Source organism: Hylaeus anthracinus, unplaced genomic scaffold (genome assembly GCF_026225885.1).
Source record: "Hylaeus anthracinus isolate JK02 unplaced genomic scaffold, UHH_iyHylAnth1.0_haploid 11982, whole genome shotgun sequence".
Taxonomy (NCBI): Eukaryota; Metazoa; Arthropoda; class Insecta; order Hymenoptera; family Colletidae; genus Hylaeus; species Hylaeus anthracinus.
Window position 1 is genome coordinate 12,578,795 of NW_026534330.1, and position 21,783 is coordinate 12,600,577.

Below are 21,783 nucleotides of genomic sequence, written 5' to 3' on the forward strand. Positions count from 1 at the left end.
AATTCATCTGCAGTAGTCTTTGGTAAAACTATCTTCGTGCACGTTCCTGTATTATGTCATCATATTAACTATAGCGAATGCAACTTTTTTAGAGGAGTTATCGAGAGATGTTCGAATTGAATCTCATCGATCGACATTGTTCTCAATCGAGGTGGTCGAATCTACTGAAAGATTCCAATTGGTATGTAACGCGTAGGATGAAATTCTCTCGCCTGAAGTCCCTTTCACAGAACCACAGACCACGGGACGCAGATGTCCTCTGGCTCACAAAATAGATTTGCCTCGCTTCAGACATTCCGATTACAAGACGAGGGAATTTTCGATCAGGGGAAAAAACATCTGCCGGACCTGGGAATTCAAGCTGGATTTTTAAAAATAATCGACAGAGACAGATTTCATTGGATCGATACGATATAACTATAATCGAAGAAAATAATTCTGCAAATTCAGCAAAATTTCCTTATCTATAAGCTGATTTAATACTTTATACAGTGCAAATGAAAAAAAATTAATTTATGAAACGTTCGAGAATACATAAGACTTGGTTCAATTTGTTCTGTGGAGTATACTAATACCAAAAACACGAACCACAAATTACCTCTACCTCGAAAAGGATTTATCAATCTCCAAACGTGAGCAAACATTCCGAAAGCCCAGGTAACATCGATCTGTCTGAATTTCAAACTCTCGTTCCCGGACTCGTCAAAATTCACGACCAGCGAAATTCGGGATATCAAACACAGAAGTCTACGCTTTTGAAGGCTGCGTTTGCTCATATGCGTTGCGTTCTATTATCCGCCTTGGCCACTAGGTAAATTCATTTATTTGTCCATACGGGTTGCTAAGTAATCATCGTTTCGAGTTTGTTCTGCGCGTTCAAAGTATCGAGTCCCAGGGCGCGCATTACCAGCGGCCCTGTCGACTGCTGCGGCCCGATGTTACTCGCCGAAGAGACTTTGGCTTTGTTAACGAGCGTCTGCCTACTATTTCTCTAGATTTTATATTTTTTTTTCACTCAAAACTGGCAGACGTGCGTCGCTTTTGGAAGAGGACGTCTCGTTACAGGCACGTCTGAAATTGCGGAAAAGGAAAGAGGGACGCAAAAATTGGAAGTAAAACGTTGAAATCTTCAGAATTTCGCGTGCAGAGATTGCTGCACTGTTTAGTGATTCGAAGAAGTGGCTTCGGTGTTAAAAGTATTGCTGTACGACAAAAGTCTATAAGAAAGTTTTGATCACCTGGATAGGCAATTCAACGTGAATGTATTCATACATTAAAATTCGAACTCTGTAAGTTACATACTTTTTACATTAACACGATGGTCGTCACGTCACCCAAAAAATGGCTGACAGAACTTTCCACTTAGGAGCTAAAATATTTAATTCCAAAGGTGAGACAATAATAAAAATAAATCTGGGTAAGTTTCGTGAATTTTTCGCCGTTAAAAAATTAAATACTACGACAAATGTTAAATTATTTAATCTTTAATAATTTCAAGACAAAATCGTAGAAATTTTCACGGGTTTCAGCTTGACAGCCAACGTGTTAAAAGATCCTAAATACTGACTTGTTTCCGTATGAATTGTCGGTTTTGATTGTACATCGAATGAGCAATGAAGAACACGGACGGAATGTTGAGAAAAATTGCTGAGAAAAGTCAGAAATGACTAATGGACGCTAAGATTGGTAGTGATTTTTTTGCGAGGCACGTAACTGTAACAGGAATCGTTCGACGAGGCATTAACAGCTCCGCGAAGCCATAGAAGCAAGTATTCACGCGTGCGGAATAGTGGATAGCGCAATACGAGCGGAACACGACCTATCTCACAAAGTTAACCACAATAATCGCGTCGCATAATATCTAACCTAATATGTGACAGCTATGAGCACAATGATGAACGTACCGATGCATGCGCATTCATCACGGAGACGGGCATCGAATTCTCGCTTAATCCTCGAATCGATAATAATCGTAATGGTAACGTGCTACCCCTTGAGAACACCGTGTTTATTTATGTATTTAAATTTGGTATTTGCACAAAATATATAAAGGTCGTAAAACATCTCTTTTTATATGAGAGACTTTTCATAGCGAAAGATTGAGTAAGTCGATCTTTGGGAATTTTTAACGTGGAAACTATGCAGGCTAAAGTACCAAAAATTTTACCAAATATACTTCAAAGTGTGCATAATTGAGCATTAAAATTTAAACTTTGAAGATTACTTACTTCTCAAGTTAAAAAATTCGAAAAATCAATCTGTCTTCCCTGAGCGTAACCGAACAATAAACTCTTCAACGGTGGCATTTCGATCGAATTTCGCCTGAACGAGTAGCAATGATCTCTTTTCGACAGTTTCGCGAAAATGGATGGACAGCGTTCGTCACTTTTTAATCAACCCTTCGCCGCACTTCACAGAAATATAAACCCGCATAAAATATGCAAGGTGCAGCGTGACGCACGTTCCACGGCAATCTCGCGGGCTCCTAATTATACAGCTCATTTACAGACAACACAGTATTCAATATTTACGCGGGTGAAGCCGGGAATTGTGTCATCAAATCGCTGAATACTAATTTCGTGTGTGACTACCTGGTCAATAATTAATATCTTTACCTTTACAACGTTCCAAATACTGAGCGTTTATCTGTACTGATGGTTTGACATTATTAAAATGCCTCGACCATGGCACTCCGTTCTTACTCAATTTGTGTTTCGTTCCATGTGATAGGTCTGCAAAGGTCCCTCGCGCATTTACATAAATATCGCGAGGAGATATCGCGGCCGATCGTGATGTAATCTGTTCAGGTGATCGTCGATCTTCGTTGGAGAAACGCAAAGGGAATTGTTTCATTCTGTTCAGTGTCCATGATTTAAATTTATTGTTTGAATATTGTGAAATACTTGCAAGTGGTGTGTTGACTATTAAATCACCGATTCATTAAGTGTCGCATAGTTGATAGGCACGCGACACTTATCGAACGAATTTCAAGGAAGATTGAAGACGATCTATTGGACCTTCTTAAAGTTAACTAACAAAGAGTTCTGTATTGCAAGTTTAGTCTAAATTTGAAACTTGCACGCCTGTGCTCAATTAACGAGTCAATACTCTACATACCAAGTTACTCGAGGCTTCTAAAAAAGATTGTAGGATTCGTAAGAAAGCCTCTTTTGAAATGGCCCCAAAAAGCGTTCTCTGTGGTTCCGGCAAAAAATAACGCCCTTCCTTCGTCGGTGGCATAAACCCAGCCTTTAGTATGTCTCAGCAGATGCAAAGAACCGTGCTCGCCAGTGGAGCAGACACGCGGAGGTAACCGAGCGGCAAGTTTTAACGCAGTCTTCCCTTTTTCTTGACGCGAGCAGTAGTAAAGTTGACTCGACTAGAACGAGCTAAATTACGCCGATCTTTTATTGCGGCACATTTATACGTCGGGGCGCGGCGAAGCTGCAGCTGGAAAACTCCCGGGGCGGTGCCCAGGCTATATTCCACGCTCGTTCCAAGTACAGATACGCGATTGTAAACAAAAATGGGATCTTGCTCACCTGCGCTCTTGGTGCGCGATCATTTCTGGTGTTAATCGAGCGATGAAAATTCTTTTCGCAGTGGATTGGTTGAAAGTACGACCTAAAAGGTTTACTTAGAAGTCGTGGAAGATAAGTTGAGGAAAATTGGTACTGTAAGCTCTTTTACGACAGGCATAAACTGAGTCTAGTCAGGTTCAGCGAGGCCTGAGGAGTTCGTGTTATGCTCGTGGACTCGTGAACTCTCGGCTAATCGTGTATGCGATCAACCTTGGTGTATCTTTTTAGATTTAGATCTGGAGGGCAGTGGATCGGTCTTTTCTTGAGAGATCGAGGATCAACGCTTGCAGCACTGCAATAATCATATCGAAACGAGCGTCTCGACTGGTCTCCAGTGGTGCCTGGGGGTTCATTCTTCTCGCGTGCCAACGGTACACCTCGACATGGAATCGTATATACATTCCAAATTTCACAATTCTGTGGTAGCTTACTGTTAACACACCAAGCAGAACAGAGTCCAACATACATACAGACTTCTGTATCCGATTGTTTGTATAAAAATGTCAAGAAACGCGAGGAGTAGAGGGAATACTAAATCTCCCACCCAGAAATGCATCCGTTGCGTTACTCCCAGGTTTGGTAAGTAACGTTTCATGTCCCCTCAAGAAATTAATAAACCCATCCGCGTCAGTGGCACGTCCGTCGCTTCATCCAACGCGTTCGCAACTGTGATCGAACTGATGCCGTCACTCTCACCGAAGAGCGCTCCCGCGTGTAGGAAGAAGGCGAATAAACGTTGCGAGAGGTTGAGGGACAGAGTAGGTGGGAAAGAGGTAGACCGTTTGGCAGCATAACCAGGGAAGAGGATCGAGGTTGCAACGTGGACGAGATGGAAACGAGGATAAAACGTAGCCACGTTCGAGGGTGAAACGCTGGCCAAGGGGTAGGGAAGCAGAAGGTGGTGGAAATGCGCGGGGCGGGCGGTCGATTTGACATGGGGCTCCATATAATCAACCAGCTGCCGTATTTATGGTCGAGAGCCACCCTCTACCCCCTCTTCTATACTTGGTGTGTACCCATTCCTCATTCCTGCGTCCTGCTCGACACACAGGGCTATTAAATTTGGAAACTCTATACTCACCGCTGTATGCCCGCCATGGCCGTGGTGATACGTGCATGCAACGCTCGGCGCCGCTGCCTCAAACCTACTGCGTTTTATAAGCGCATCAAAGTTAATGGCGGAGCGCTCCCTGCACGGTTCTGTCTAAAACGCATCCCCTGTTCCGCGTTTGTCCCACCTCTCGCGCCGCAGGAAACACCATCGGCCCACGACAGGGTTTTAATACGCTGCACAAGATGGTTTCGACGGTTCAAAACGGTGGGAAAAGCTCGTGTAAACATGCCTCTAAATCATGGCGGCGCTGGAACGGTTCCAAGAATCGCTATTCCAGAGGTGTCTGACGATTATTTGTCACCTCTCCAGCAGAACGCTCGGGGATGGGGGCCCGTGTTTTATCGCGTACCCTTGGGGCATCCGGAGAAAGTCGTCGCTGTCATTTGGGTCAAGTTTTATGGTACTTTCCTGACTGGTGGATGCGACGAAGGAGAAACATCGTGATAGGACGAATTTACCCCGATGACACTGGCCTTTCTGGTTACAAAATCGTGGATATACAAGGTATGAATGTTTGTATGTCTAAATTAAATGATAGATTTGATGCTCCCAAATAAATATTCATTATAAACATACTTATGTGAAAAGTTTGTCCGTGTTAATATTTATCATGAAACATTTATTTGGAAACATCAGACTCATCATTTAAATTAGACGAATTTCTTTAATAGACTTAAAGGGTACTTTATGTTACCTTATGAGGCTGTGTGTATGTTTGAGATTGTTTGGCTTTATATCTTGAGGAATCGTTTATCAGAAAACCATGTAGTACATGGCCGTGGTGATACGTGCATGCAACGTTACTGCAACTATACTCTAATACACAGGAATGACAACGTTACTTTCTTTTCAATTTTGAATGTGTTTATTTATGTACGTTGGTCACTGCTTTTTTAGATTAGATGGTTTTATGTCTTGAGGAGTGGTTTGTCAGAAAACCATGTATTACACTAGCTTCTAATACACAGGAATAACAACGTTACTTTCTTTTTAGACACTGCTTGCGTTACTTCTCACTGAATCGTCGCAGTTTTGAGAGCGCACCTTGTTCCTTTCTGCAATAAGCAGGCCCGACCCAATTCCAGGCACTTTGCGTTCTCATACTCGACTACGCGACACTCGCGAGATAGACATCGACCTTGTCACTTTGCGCCATGGCGTAATGGTTCAACGTTCCAATTGCAGTGAATGACGAAAGCGTCTCGTGGCATCGCCCGCAGCGTCCATAATCGAGTCAGACTGCCGGTTTTTGGTACGCGTTTGTACGCACGGGCGCACTATTAATCGATTATGTGCAATTATTTACAATATCCAGCAAATTCAATATTAATCAAAGGGCTGACGACTGCCATTTCGTATTCTCGTTAATCGTAAATTCAGCCGAACCCCCTACATAGCCCTACATTACCATCAACTGAAAATTTCATACCTCCGCCGATGATAGGATTACTTTGCCACGTTTCCCCCCCGATAATGCACTAGACGAACGAACAAGGCAACAACATTCCGGACACAAATATCGTTGATGGAATAAAAATTTCCATCGACGTTTATAACGAAAGACTCACATTTAATCAAGGAAATTGCAGCATTAGGATGTTCGCGTCGGCGATGGCGGATTAAAATCCAAAAATCGATTTCTCGTACGCGCGCACGTTTGTTGATTTCATACCGTCGATTCGAATTTCATTCTGGACGAAAGTAAACAACGAAGCTCGATTGGAATATCTGTAAACATTCAGCAGCCATAATGTATCAATCAATCCAGGCCTGCCAGTTCCGGGAGGCACGGTGGAAATTCTGACTGACTCGGCAGTGGATATTTGCTGGAAATTTGTTGATAATGATTCATAAGCGAAAGTCTTTTGATTTCCCGTTTTCTGAACGTGTTTGGTACAGTTCTATGTCGGATAAAATAAAAATGGGATGTTTGACAAGAAATAATTTCCATTATAACGTCACTTCGCAAACTAGATTGACGTTAGACGGAACGACAGTCGATGCAAGCATCGAAACACGCGAGGAAATACGATTATCTAAATCGTAGAAACAATAGGAAACACGGTAGGTGGTTACAAGGGACGAAGCTCAAAGTGACAGAGTACATGACTGGTAAACGATGTGCTCGCGCGGCCACTTGTGGCGCATAGAGAGCGAGCACGTGTGCGAGTGCAGGAGTCGTGTGTTGCATTCTATAGTTAGAAATGGGGTGAAGAGTGCGATTACACGAATCATGACTATGTAGAGGCCGAAAGCGCGCTGGCTTGCCAAGCAACAGTGTGTTTTCTCCCTCCTCTTCAACCCCTGTCTGTATCTCTGGCTAGTCGTTTCCATTCACGCGCCCCTCGGCGACTGAATTTTTTCCTTATTCGAGCATGAAAAACGTACGGGGATGAAACTGAAGACAATTTATCGCCACCCCGCGACGAGCTATGGCGGTCTACAAGATTCGAACACGTAAATTAACGCGACCGTTAAACGAATTACGGGAAGAGTGGCTTTCTGCGCGAGATTAATTCTATGCAAAAGTAATTTCGTCGCAGGAAAAACCCGATGACGCGTGATATTTTTTAATGAGACGCCGTTACCGGCGATGAAATTAGGTTTGCAAGTGGAAAAGGAACGGAATCGAACTAGATGCAGGGAAAATCTTAAAAGAAGAATTTTAATTTTCTTCGAATGGAACTCTGTATTTTTGAAATCTCGTTCATTCGATCGTTGGGTTAATTGAATTTTTCGATACTTCTGGAGAGGGTGCATATCTTTGAAGGTTAATCGAATAGTTAAATAAATGTTTATCCATTATTCGTCACTTGAAAAGTTCGTTCAGATAAGAATGTTGCACCCTCTCTGATTGCATTCCTTTTGCCTTCGACGCTCTTCTAATCGAATTTCCCATCGACTTCGAGGAACTATTCGTCGGGGATGGATATTTCGAAAGCATCGAGCCTCTCGTGTATCGATAGCTTAACCCCGTCCGCCGGTAACGTGACACTTATCGCATCGTGGAGAACATCGTTTACACGCCTCCTAGGGAGGCTAGACGACGAACAAGAGGATGAAAGCTGCTTGAGCCGCTGAAGGAGTCGTGTGAAACAACGCGACTACCAAGCGAAATTGATTCACCTGCTACGATCACCGTCTTCGTTAAGTTCAAAACGTCAGTGATGTTCTTGGCTTATGTTAATTATTGCGAGACACGGGGAAAATTCAGAGCAGCTCTGCAACGTCTAAAAATCTAGCTTCACGGTAAGGGTAGGTACATTACGAGGGTGAATACTTTTTAAAGAAGAAGTTCGAATATTCTTAAATAGGTCAAGTGGAAATAAACATAGAACAGTCAATGAAAGTATTGCAAACGTTTTGGTTCTCCTTAAACTATCTTTTTATTGCAATACTCTATTCGATACCAAAATTACTCGACTGATATCGATCGATGGAAAATAAGCCGACTCAATCAGAGATGTGGAAAACACAAATTGTAATCCGTTAAGTTCGTTAGTTTAATTGGTACACGTCTGCTCTGAGCCGTGCGTAGCTGTTTGTCGCGCAGACACGTAGGCTTCTCTAGGCGATTAGGATTCGATCTAGTCCCCACGTAAGTCCCTTTTGTGACAGAGCGTACGCGAGAAAGGTTGAGTTCGTAGCGCCGAAAGGTCGCGGTTGATACCGCCCCAGCTATAAATTAAAGAAAGAGAGATTGCCGCACGTGAGAGCGACTTTCTGCGGAACGGGAGACATCGAGATTATCAGATACGGTAACAACGCCGCGGGTAAGAAGATTTAGAAAGTACTACGCGGACAATGCATAATTATTTCGATGAAAGTTCGGGGACGTCGCTCCAGAAACGGACCTCATTGCGTCGAGGATAATCGAAGCGACCATTTCTTCGAAGAATTCCAGGCATTTCATTCTCTGCTGAACAGACAAAAGTCAGCAAACTTTGAGATCGATTGAAGACTTTAAACTCGTGCTTTGTGTAATTTATTATATTTATCGAAAAAGGGATTATATATTCGTTATTTAGGTGGCTCTAAATTAATAAATACTCTGATAAAATGATAAGTGACCGATGAATTAAATCTAATCGAATAATTAGCAAATCCATCGCTGATGTTTATTTTTCTATTACGTCAATTTCTAGGAATTTTCTCGCGATGCAAGAAGCCGAATAGCGCAAAGTCCGTTGGAAGCAAAGTTTGTAATCAAACGATACGACACGAAGTGGCGCAAGGTGAATTCCACAACAGCGAGGTACGCGAATTGGCTTTAAGAAACTAATTATTTTCACAGTGCGGGTAACTCGAGTATGGCGAAACTGATTTGCGTATCTTTTGTCTTTTAAGCTACTTCCAAGCGTAATTCCAGGATCTGCAGGCAAAATGTGATCTCAGCAGATTACGTCTATGGTTGCGAGCTCTTTGAAAGTATCGTGTAGGGGATTCCGGTTTTAACGTCACGCGAAACCCTTATTTCTGGGTTTACCGCGGTTTCGAATTCAAACGAATTCTTCTGGGAAGCTTCATTAACACTAGGTTTACGAAAAATAAAAATTAATAAGTGAAATCGATTTACTGAAATTAATTAGGAGGGTTATCGTTAGACAAAAATAAACTTGTATATATGCTTGTCTTTTTATATGGATAAAAGTCAGTACAAGAGGTTGACGAAAATATACACGGTTACTATAAAACTTTGTGAACATAGTAATGGATCAAAATGTCCACGTTCTGTAAAACCTAATGTTGATGACATTTGGGTAAAATGACTTTGGTAGACGACAGTGTAAAATATTCTATCAAAAAGGGACATCTAAAGATCTTTCACGTCTAATCGCGATCACGTTTACTTTCCTAAAGCCCCTTTACTAATTATCGACGCGATCCTGGATCGTACAAGGACGCCAATTTTCGTTGGAAAAACTCGATGGATGTTTAAACTGAAATCTCGAATAAAATGGCCTCTCGAAAATGGTATCTTCCGTTCCGATAAGGAGCTTTAATTAAAAATGTTAATTCGTTATAATTGAAAACGACGAAAGCAGCGGGTGGATTGCCTCGAAAACGGCGGAGGTATTATTGGAATATTTTTCGTTTGGACGGCGAAATCGTCCTGTGCAACGGACATAATATCGCGAGAAAGAACGCCACAATCAAATATAATATAAAATCACTCGAATAATTGATCCCGATTTAATACGTTGCATTAACGGAATTGTAAATTTCAGCTTTGTGAGAGAGCCGCGCTGCGGCATGGGAGCCAAAGGGTTAAATCGTAATTAGCGGATGGCAAAACCGGACAGATATACGAATAGAATTCTAACGAGTCGCAATCCCATAAAAGCGGGGATCCGTCGCGAAACGCGATTTTCCCCTCGGTGTAAAAGAGCTCTAAACACTTTTTATTTAAATTATTGCCCGGAGTCAAAGGAGCCGAGGAGAGTTTTTAATATCAGACACCTCGAAATGGCGCGCGAGCTACTTTTATCTCGCTGAAATAACGCGAATCGAACGCGACCCTGGCCATCTGGCAAACGGCGTGTTAATAATGAATTTGAGTGCCCGACGCGATCGAGAAAAGTGGAAAAGATTTTTCCCAGCGGCTAAGAGTGGCTGGAGTAACTAGTGAATTATTATTATTATTATTATTTAATGAAAGGAAACGACGAGAATTAGGATGAAGCTTCACTGTACACGAATGATAGTAAAGATGTTCGATCATCTAAAGAATGTATAATTACAGGATCTGTTTGAACATCTTTATTTTTCGAGAAACTATACGTCCATGGCAATTGTAGTTGTAAAAAGAGATCGAAAAGTTCTTAACTATTTTGCAATGCGAAGCTTCGTTACCCAGATACGAGCGATTAAAGTTTGCCAATGTAGGTCTTGGAGCGCGCTATGTTGACGCTAGTCAGCTAATCGCGCGTCTGCGCAGACGTTCAACACGCGCAGAACTTCAATTCCTCGTATCTCGATAAGGAAGTCTCAGATTGTAAAATGGTAAAGGACTTTTTGATTCGTTTTAGGACGAGCAATCGATCTACCAAAGAGTTTCCAGATTTTTGTCAACAACGCAGTGGTGAATAAGGCACCTTTTCGATACAAACAAACAAAAATTTTCAGAAACCTTGCCTATAAACAAGGCAAAAGACAGATGTTCGGTCAGGAGGATCCAGAAGCTGTCCGATCGAAGTAAGTCGATCCAAGGCGAAAAGAGAGCTTAGCACCGCGAGCAGTGAGAGCGAGAGGTTCAATCAAACCGTCATTTGTAATCAATTAAAAGCCAATAAACCCGGCGCTGATTGGACTGCCATGCACCGGGAGTACGCAGCGAAAACCGGGACAATAATAGCAGGTCATTAACAGCGGCATAGGGTTTATTTCTATGGGAACACGTCGCCTGGTGGCTCCGACGCTGTTGTTGACGCTGGAACTCAGCTGGGCGGGATCGGTTCGCCAACTTCCGAGCCTCTCTGACCCCTCGCTGGGAAAAGGATCACCCAGCGTTCTCCCGCGTTCGCGCTAGACGTGTAATGGCGCTTTGTACAGTTTCGAGAGCTTGTTGACCTCGTCTCGACTCCTCGAGGAATCGTGAGAGCACCCTTGGGATCGATTGAAAATTACGCCGCGCGTAAATCGAGGACGGAGGCACACTCTCGCCTCCTCCCTCCTACCCCTCCGCCGCCTATCGCCGAAAGAGGAGGGAAGAAAAAACAAGCGCTCACGCCAAGGGTGTTTGGATTTCAATTACGTAGGCTGGAAAACGGACGAGGTTCACTCGTTATGGCAACGAGCTACTCGATGAGGATTTCTTTTTTCTTTTTTCTTTTTTCTACGAGCCCTCGCGGTTTCGAGTTTACCGCCCGAAAATACATTCGCCGTGGTAATTGCGTGGAAGCGGGTCGATCGACATATTCTACGCCTTAACATCCCCTGTTCCTGGCGCGCAATTAATTCGTTTACCCGCAATTAAGAGCGATCTGACGCCGATCGAGACACTCCACGTTCTTCTGGTTAAGTAAGGCATCCATGTCGAGCAGATTTCGCTGAGAAAATTCTAGGTAGGGTAAATCGAGGCTACGACTGTGATGTACCACGAGAGTTCCGAGGATTACGACACCACCCCTCGGACGGGAGGACCATGAGCAGGGCTACTAGAGGCCGCGATTATATCCTAATAACTAGCCTACTCGTTGCTGTACTATCCATTGAGAACTGGTACTTCAAACTTGGTCCCTCTCTAGTCTCCACTGGTAAGGGTAGTTTCTCTTGTTTCTTACCGTTGGAGCTCAGTGCAACAATAGGGGTTAAACCTGGGGACTAGTTGCGAACAGGGTCTATACAGTCGCAAGCAATGTTACATCGCAATTAACAGGTAACAGTAGGTAGGTGTGTTACGGTCGTTCCATTGTTGGTGCACTGAATGCAGAGGAAGGGCTAGGGACGTGAGATAGGGTGGAAATGAGACACGGAGGTTTTCGAGGTATGCACAATGCCGGAATGCATTACTTTATCTGTCATTGTCAATCTTTGTGGAAACAGAATAAACTACGAAAAGATGACGAAAAGATAATCGATATCATCGACATCAAAATAAATGAAAAAAAAAAGCTGACAAAAATAATACATTACGAGAATCGTTTGGTTAAAATTATGAATACTGTCTGTATGGTTATGATACCGCATAAACGGAACTAAATTATGAACCGTTAAATATTAATGAAAGGTAAACGCGAAAGACCAGCGAGTATAAATAACAGGAGGGGGTTGAAAACAACGCGCAAAAGTGCATAGATAGATAAACCAAGAACAGTTCAATTTGTTACAGGCGCGAAAAATTTCAACGCGACGCGAATAAAAAAGTGATAATCGTAGATTACTCGACGATATCATAAATAAACTTATCTTGATGAGCCGTAGAAGTATGAATTTTTAGGATATTGTTTCAAACATTGCGCCGTTCAAAAATATACCCGCACGAATGCGTTACTGCCCATTCGTCGACAAAGTTTACGTAAAATAACGATAAATTTTGCGTTTCGAGGCAGCCAATCATCTGGAAAAATATAGTGTGCTGAAATACACAAGATACACTGTCGAGTTAGAGTACCTTTTGTTTTTCAAACAAACGAACATTTACTCGTACATAAATATTTCATTAAGAATACTGTTTTGATATGTTAATTTATATCGTGACACGACTCAGGTATAATTTGATTTGAAAATTGGAATTCCGTTTAGACTGAGCCATTTTTATTGTTGGAGGTTTGCAAAAAAAATCAGGACCGAACGTAAATGAAAAAAAAAAGTAATAGTTATCGAAACAGTAGTACCATTGAAAGGATCAAACGCAAAAGCTGGAACAACCCTTCGTTCGAGGACCCTTGCGATATGGAAGCCTCGTAACAGGTGGTATTACAATCCAGAAGAAGGTTAATCCACGAAAAGCCAAATAAAACATGGGATATATATTTTGTTTATAGGAGGCTTCGCTTTCGAGCAAATCAATTTGCAAAATGTCAAAATACATTTGTTAGTTTTATATCCAAGTATCGGATTCATTTTTAGAATCTGTTTCTAGGAGTAAATACATTTAAACTTGCAAGTTTCGATCGTATTTATGAAAAATTGTGATATAAAATTCGTCAAAAGCACACGATGTAAAAATTAATTAGCACGAATGAAACTTTCACGATGAAAAGCGCCCCCATTCAGCCGTGTAATAGGGTAAAAAAGACTCAAGTCTTCTGTACAAATGGTCTTACATTACAGACTAAAAGAAACTGTAGTATTTCTACCTGAAACGTTTACATAACGGTTGCTTGGATATTACTCCGAGTTAATTTACATTTTAATTATAAAATGTCCACTTGCAGGTAGGTGCACTCTTATAAAATTCTTTGGAAACGAGGGCATGAATATTTTAAATGTGATCTTGAAAAACATTCAGAGAGGTACAGAAGCTTTTAAAACAACCCTTGGAGCAACCCTAGCGACGACTCGGCAAGAAATCCGTCACACACGTGCCCTTAAAAGCAGGTTGCATCGATAACACCGGAGGCGTCATCGGTTATCGATTCCGAAATATCAATAACGCACACCTTCGTTCTCCATTCTTCCCCTTCTCGCGCTGTCACTACAACCCCTTTACCACCCCGTCGTGCCGCAGATTCTCGTCCTTCATGTTTCTCTGTTTGCCTGCACAGAGAGCTATCTCTCCCGCGGGCGAGAATGAACAGCCGCCATTTCGCGGCACCGTCGAGGGGGGGTTGAAAACGTGTGCGTGCCAGGGTTGAACGAGTGCAACGGAGACGCGACTGCACGGGGGATGGTTGAAGCTCGCCGGGGTAGCGAGGAGGGACGAGATACCAGGGGATTTAAACGCCAAATTCAGAACTACGCCACCCTTCTCTGCTTCCTTCCTGCTCCCTTCTTTATCGCCGCCTTTATCTGTTTCACTACCCTCCCGCCGTTTCATCCCTCCCACGTTCGCTGAACCCCCGTCCGTCGAGGTTCTCTCGCTCTGGCAGTGAGTTTTACGTCACTCGATATATGCACGCGAGTTTATGCCGGAGAGCCGGTAATTCCGGCAGTTTCACGTGAACCAAGCAACACCGAAGGGTGAAAGGGTGACGGGAGGAAGGGGGTGTGGAGAGAGAAAAGACGAGGGTGCTCGGATGAAAGAGACGTACCGCGTCCGGGAGAGAGATGTCTGCCTTAGGAATTTCAGAAGCGCGTTACCTCGCGAGAGAGCGTAACTCCGTGGCCGTTTCGAAGGAAATTTAAGTTTCATGGGATCGAGCGCGAGCGACTGTGCCCCAGCTTCTGTGTAAACGGTCGTTCGTATGCATCCGAAACGAGCAGACGGATGTGCGACGTGCGGGTACAACGCGGAGAGGGATGTTCGCGCTCGTCAACCTGGCGGACAGGCAGACCCAAGTTGCGGCGGTTATTAAAAATGACTATCGTCTGGGCCCAGGTCCCCGTGAAAAATGCGGCTGCTCCTATTTAAATAACGTCTCCGCGAGCGCTGTCTGCCCCGGGAACTCAAGAAAATAACCGAAAAAAGCGGACCAGGGAGAGAAAACCAGGAAAACGAACTCGGAGGAAAAAATGAAATTGCGTGTCTTCCTTTTTTTTTTTTTTTTTTAAAGAGAAGACGTATTTCCGTGGAGCAGAAGGGCGAAAGCTAGGAGATGTGTAACATATTTTTTTTATAATGATGTCCTAGAGGTGAGTGGTTTCAAAGTAGTCGAACAGTTATACCAATTTGAAAGTACCAATGTACCTATCCTGCAACGTTTCTTCGACTACAATTTGAGTTAATACGAGAGTGTACCACTTGATTGTTCAATAATTTCAGTACTAAACTCTGGTAACAAATACAGAGTATGTTTCTCTGATTCCCAATATTCGCCGCTACTTACACGCAGTAAAACTCGTCGAACGATCAAACACGGATTTTTCAGCTAAACGAATAAAAAAAAGTGGCACGAAAGCTCGCGGTGGTAATTACGAAAAATAAACTCTTCGAACGATCAAACGTGTTTCTTACATGGAAACTCGACGAGAACCCGGCGGTATCAATTTCGAAGAAACAAAGTGGATGTACGAACTATCAAAGCTCTCCAACGCGAAGATTTATCGAGAGTTACATACGTTTTTATTTTCGTTTCCAGCGAACAATCACTTCTATCTTTGCGCACGTGGATTAATGGACCCATAGGGTCTGGTTGAAAAGCAGATAAATTGGTATTTATCGGACGATGAGGTATTTTCGGAGTAATTAAATCCTTATCTAAAATAAATCGAATTCTTACATTTTCAAGCGCTTCTACAGACACTCAAATGAATCCCCGAACCTTCCAACGCACTCACACTTCCTGCCCAGGAATTCATCAAGAACCAAACTCTGCCACCTACCAGAATCTAAATGGGCTCTTCAGCGATCAAAGCAACCTTCTAGAATCCCCCGCTTTAATTTCTCCTGGAAAAACGACTGAATCTCTTTATTCTTGCTAATGCAAAATGACCGAATAAAACCTGCACAGGTTTTTTTTCGGGAATGGTGAAGTTTCAACGCAAAACGGAATCCAGCGTTCCCCGAGCACTTATCTCGATAGTGATTACATCAGGCACGAGCATGAGCAGAAACGGAAAAGGCGAAACAAAACAAAACAAACGGGGATTGTCACGTACGGGTGTGAGCGAACCGCTTGCTAATAAAACTTTCAATTCTGTCGATGTTTCCTCGGGTTTATTATTTCTCTGGATCGATACGAGGGGTTCGATCGAAGGGAACGATCAGAGATAAGCTGCGGAGGATTTTCAATTTTTGTTTGGTTTGAGGATTGATTCTGAATACGTTTTAAGGTAGTTGTTTGGAGGTAGTTGCATTCGAAAATATAATTGGACATGTGTGATCTTACACACGGTCTATTAGGTTTACAAATTGCGAGAAAAGTGCCACAGGATCTTCCCTGTGACTTACAAACGGGACTCAATGGCACTCCTCGCGCGTAGACATTAGAATCACTTCCACTTTCTGACGATTCTACTTTTGGCTTACATTCTCCGCCCTTCTGTGCTAATTCCATGCCTTTGGTCTCGGTGTCCTCGCGCATCTCAGCGGTATTCCCCCCCCCCCCATGTATTAATTATGCAACGTTCCGTGGACTAATTCAAGACTAGAAGATACCGTCGTCTCTAAAAGCGAGCAGCCGTTTTTCCGCGCAAGGTCGTATGAAGATTACAACAACGGAGAGCGGGAGAATAACGGCTCGTCGGATGCAAAATAGCCGGGCTTCCGCGCTATGCACCTGTAATTTAGACTTTACGACCGCCATAACCGGGACTGTCTCTGCTTTTGGTAATGTGTCCCGACACCGAGCACGTCCCCTTCTGGTCCCCCTCCTCCCTTCCCTCTGTCGCTTCAGTTATCGTCGTCAGTGTACGTTTCTATTTGCGCGCAGCTGATTTTATTGTTCAACGGAGAGGGTTGTTGCGCGCGCGGCCGTTAGACACACCGAGGATCGAGTTTCGCATAGCGAGATCCGCTCGAAAGCACGCGAAAAAGCGGCCAGAACATCGTCCAACCTCGAGAATGTTTGGACGGTAGGTGGGGAGCCATGTTTCAACGAAAGAACTACCTCCAGCGTCGAGCTACACGTTCATCTGGCGCTTATCTGATAACGTCCGCAGCCGTGAGACGTGCTGCGCGAAAAATACATTGAAAATTCTATCCTGTTCTCCTTTTGCGCTGACCTGGATCGATGGGAATGGTCGTGACCTGCAGTTTACGGAGGATTTTTATAACCGATTTAATCGCGAGGTTCATTGGGATACTCTTGGAGCGATACAAGGGATTCGAGAGATGGATTGTGGTTAGAGGAGTAATTCTGATTTTAGCCAGGGGGTTGGGAAACAGAATTGAACTTTATTAGAGGATATAGTGCATTTCCATCTTGGAATTGTACTGTTATGGGATGACACATAGACAACAACTAGCAGGCCTTGACACGGTTTCATTATCCCATCCGTTCAAAGGGCAGTGATAGCCGACAAAACAAGAAGTCGCGCCACATCAGTGCATCGTCACCATCCCTGATGCGTCAAACCTCCCCTATCTCCTTCAAAACGTTATCACTGCAGAAGATATATATACCCCGAAGACCCACCAAAACTCTGTACGTGATCGTGAACCAATACAATAAAAAAGTAGTTAAGTGGTTAAGTGACATTCCAATCATTTATTCCATCTCCCGAAGCCGCGGCTTAATATACTACTTAAATGGAAAACGATGACGACTCTGTACATGTGGATAGTCTCGAAATGAATCCACGCCTTGAACTACAGTATTCGCAAATAAACGCGCAGGAAAGACGACGGCCACTAAAATTTTGATCGAGCCAGCCGCGCGCGCGCGCGCATCAGTCGAAGCAAAGCCCGAGAGGATTTCGCTAATCCTAAGATGCGTCATAAACGGATTTACGTAGCGCCAAGCGGAATCGGAAAATGAAGTTTCCTTAGCCTCCGAACAGCCACGGAAACGTTCGCGATGGACAAGTCTGCGAAGGCACATCCATAGCGTTCCAGATCGTGTTCTGGCAACTCCCAACAAGGGTCGATTCTAGTGGTCCGATAATGGTTTAGGAAATACGTTAAACCAAGTCAACTATTCGCTAGATTCCCGAGTTGTTATTAAATATTATTTATTTTCCCTTTTTCCTTGGTGAAATTAAAATAAAACGAGCAAACGAAGAAAGGAAGCATAAATGGTGTACAAAACACGGTTCAGAAAATTCGCTTTCACACCTAAAATGAAACTTCAACCGCACGTGGAAACAAATAAAACACCGACGTGCGAGCTGACAAGGCTGGTGAGAAGTGTTACAACGAGTTGAACGCGCTCCTGTAATTGGATCGCTCTGTGCAACCTGTACTTAGCATTGATCGTTCCACGCTATTGTTACTTAATTGCGTATTCTTATGACGGGATCATTGCGTCCTGATATAAGTAACCTGCAATTAGGACAGATCGTTCTATGCTGTTGTTATTAAATCACTAATTCTCGCGATGGTATCGTTCCGTCCGACTATTAAATAGTTGAGTGATTCTCTAGCAGACAGAGTAAATTACATGATCCTGTTATACATGAATTGGCGATATTAATTATGATGCAATTCTTAGCATTTTTCCAATTATATTTCAATGACAGTAGCAGACCATGGTACTTTTGGGGTAAACATAAAAGAGAATTTATTGTCACAGTAAATCGTATTAGGTCTGGGCATTACAATCTTACTGCCTGTCTCGCCCGCATTAAGATAATAAGCGACCCTAAATGTAAATCCAATTATGAAATCGAAGACATCAATCGTGTGATTTAGCAATGCAGGCTCTACGACAGTTCAAGGATCAAGCTAATTAAGAAGCTCCAAAATATGAAACTGTGTCTCCCACTTAATGTTGAATCGCTTGTTGCGAAACCTAATATTGAAGCTTGTCTATGTATTTTTAATTTCTCAAAAGAATGTAAACTGCGGATATAATGTACACGTAAACTGTATTATACATACTACTGGTATTAGGTTGTCCCGAAAGTTTCTTCCATTTCATTAATAAGTAATACATACACAATATTTTATGTCTAATGTTACATTATTGAATCGGGTACGATTCATTTGGCTCCATTACTGTTACAACATCAATATCTAAGAAATTAGGTTGTCTATTTATATAAACACTGCCACACAAGATAACTGGGTGCAAGTCGCGGAAGAAACTTTTGGGACAACCTAATATGAACCTTATCTGAGGTTCTCAAATAATAAAAAAAAAATTTTTAAACAGGGGACAACCTTAGGAAAATGATTTTCTTCTTCTCCCATTTAAAAAGTGTACATTCATGGACATGTGGCAAACTTCCTGCCCTATTGACAAATTAACCGAGGAAGTTTCCAAGAGGACAGGAACGAAAGTCTTCGGTGGAGATTTCGCGGTTATTTCACTTGGAAAACTCGGGGAAGTTACAAACGACGATCCGTTACACGTGCTCCTTATTTCGTTGGCTGTTATCATAAGTAGTTTACGTCCATCTGCGCGCAGTATGAAAAATAGCTTCCACTCGGAATTTATGTTGCCCCTGATGGAAAGAAATGGGTCGCTTAATCAGCCTCGAGATAGTTCGATTTTTCTGTCACCGTACAGAGATAAATCAAACCATAGAGGATGAATTATTTCACTTTACCTAAATTGAACTAAATAGAAATCTAAATTTATTAATAGAATAGAAATTAATAGAAATCTAAAACCGTCAGATTCTCCTCAATTTTTCCTACGCTTGGAACCGACTCGATTGACTGTCAGACGAGTAAATTGAACGTCTGAACTTCGCGCAGGTTCGAAAAAGTCAGACCCAATCGTGGCCAGATGTAATCAGAGCCGGAAGTCGCGGTCGGTTTTCGTTTCGACCTTTTCCCGTCTCTTTAAGGGGAATGAGCGGTTATTTAGCAAGTTGGCTGGCTCTTTCGACCAAGCCTTCCAGAAACGGTCCGATATGATCGCTTTCTCGTCGAGCACGCCAATATTCAGGAACACCGAATTAAATTCGCGTTGCACGTGCACCGCTTCGGTTGGATGGCCATTAGCCATCAGCGAATTATCCGGCAGCGACGAGCGGATTTTCTCGCGTTGGCAGCGCGTCATTCGCGCACCACGAAATATTCGACCGGGAAATCTTGCTGAAATTTACATGAATCCTGCTGAAAGCGCATCGTTCGTCTGCCACTATCATAATCGGCTGACGCTTTGGATCTTTCCCGTTTTACTTAACGTCAACGTCGGAAGCTAGACCTACTTTCTCGGGGTTCTTTATTCTGTAAACGACGACTTCCTTGACGACGTCCTGACCAGAAATAAATAAACTTTTTTGGGAGCCACTGGACTTCGAGAAAAAGTTGACCGATGCTTCGAGTATCGGGAAGTTCGAGTTGAAACGCTACCGAGTATCTTATTCTTATACCATCGAGGGATTTTTGTACCTGGGAGCTAGGCTCTCTCTCGAGTCCATGTTTTTGAAATGTAGATACAAGTACCATTGTATTATTAATTATTGAACCAAAGAGAAGAAGACTACGTATAATTAGAAAGTGCTTCTTATTCTTATATTGCCGGGGTATTTTTGTATCTGGAAGCTAGGCTCTCTCTCGAGTCCATTTGTTTTTTTAAAACGTAGATACAAATACCATTGTGTTATTAATTACTGAACCAAAGGGAATACGACTACGTGCAATTAGAAAGTGCTTCTTACTCAGAGCGTGATTGAACATTTTTGTATACAGCGCCTCCACTGTATTATCATCGAATTATTTTACAATCCATTCTTAGGAATCCCCACAGAAAATGTTCACTTGCATAAAAATACTGCAATGTCCCCCGATGGACCGATTGACTTGGTTAACCGAGCCGATTCGCTCACAATTAAATGAATTTACCTCGACTTCGAATGGAGGATTTTTGCGAACCGCCGAGGAAAATATGCGGAATAATATTCGAACGGGCAGCGGAGGGGGATGGAAAACGAAAATGGTGTTTGGAGAAATGCAGTGTTTTTAACGAGCGAAATGTGCGCATCGATCGCGCAAACGGATAATCAGATTATACTGATATCAATGTGTAATATTCGAACGTATGGGAGTAATGAACGTTAAACGAGAGGTGAAGGGAGAAAGATATGTGAACAGGTGGAAAACGAATTCTCGATCAACTCTGAGCGTTCCATTAAACGGTATCTACCGACGTTATTAACCATCAATATTTTGCGAATAGTTGACGTGAAATTCGAGAGCCTCACGTCGAGCGCTACCGACGAGATTGATTTTCTTCGTTCGCCGTTAATTTCGATGCTATCGGATCCACTGTTTCCACCGAGGAACTTGCAAAAATAACGTTAATTTATTCGACGTTCCAAGCGACGTCCGTCAGTTGCAGAATTTTATTTTAACGGTGCACGACGAATAGAAAGTCTGTGGAACGATTCATTCTTAACGTTTATTCAAATAAGATGATACTTGCGCAACGTGAAACATAATTTGTTTGTTGGAGTTGTAGCAGAAAGGAACGCTTTTATTACTTTACGACACTTTGGAGAGTGAATTATTATTTTCAGATAAATGGAAGAACTCGAACAGTATTCATGGTATTTACTATGATTAAAAATAGAAATACTACTGAATATTAATAAAATTACCATACTCCAAAGTAAATATTAAAGTAGAAATAATTGTCATACAAAACACATACTGCAGACGTTAAAAATGAATCGCCCACTTGGAAATGTTCAACATCGAATTCCATTCCATGTAAAAACAAACCAAAGAACGTTGTTGAGTGCTTCTCGAATCGATTCGAACGCGAGAGACATCCAATGGACTCGGGAGTATTAAACACACGGGACTTTGGAGTTTTACTGCGTCTGGATGTTTCTCCGTACCTTGCTTTCACGAAGAGATACGTCGAATGAGGTCTCTCCGACATCCTTTCACTTTCTTGGAGGAAGAAACTACTGATCAGATACAGGAAC

The 21,783-nt window shown here is 42.7% G+C and overlaps 2 protein-coding genes across 3 annotated transcripts in view; one reads left to right on the forward strand and one right to left on the reverse strand.

The window, feature by feature from the left end:
- LOC128886369 (tudor domain-containing protein 6) overlaps positions 1-21,783 on the reverse strand; it is a 229,245-nt gene that overhangs the window by 138,250 nt on the left and 69,212 nt on the right. The gene's annotated exons all lie outside the window — the stretch shown is intronic.
- LOC128886392 (uncharacterized) overlaps positions 5,073-21,783 on the forward strand; it is an 83,891-nt gene continuing 67,180 nt past the window's right edge. The window contains exon 1 of the mRNA XM_054141253.1: positions 5,073-5,199. Within this exon, the coding sequence (XP_053997228.1) occupies positions 5,115-5,199 (85 nt within the window). The 5' untranslated portion in view covers positions 5,073-5,114. The remainder of the gene's footprint in view (positions 5,200-21,783) is intronic.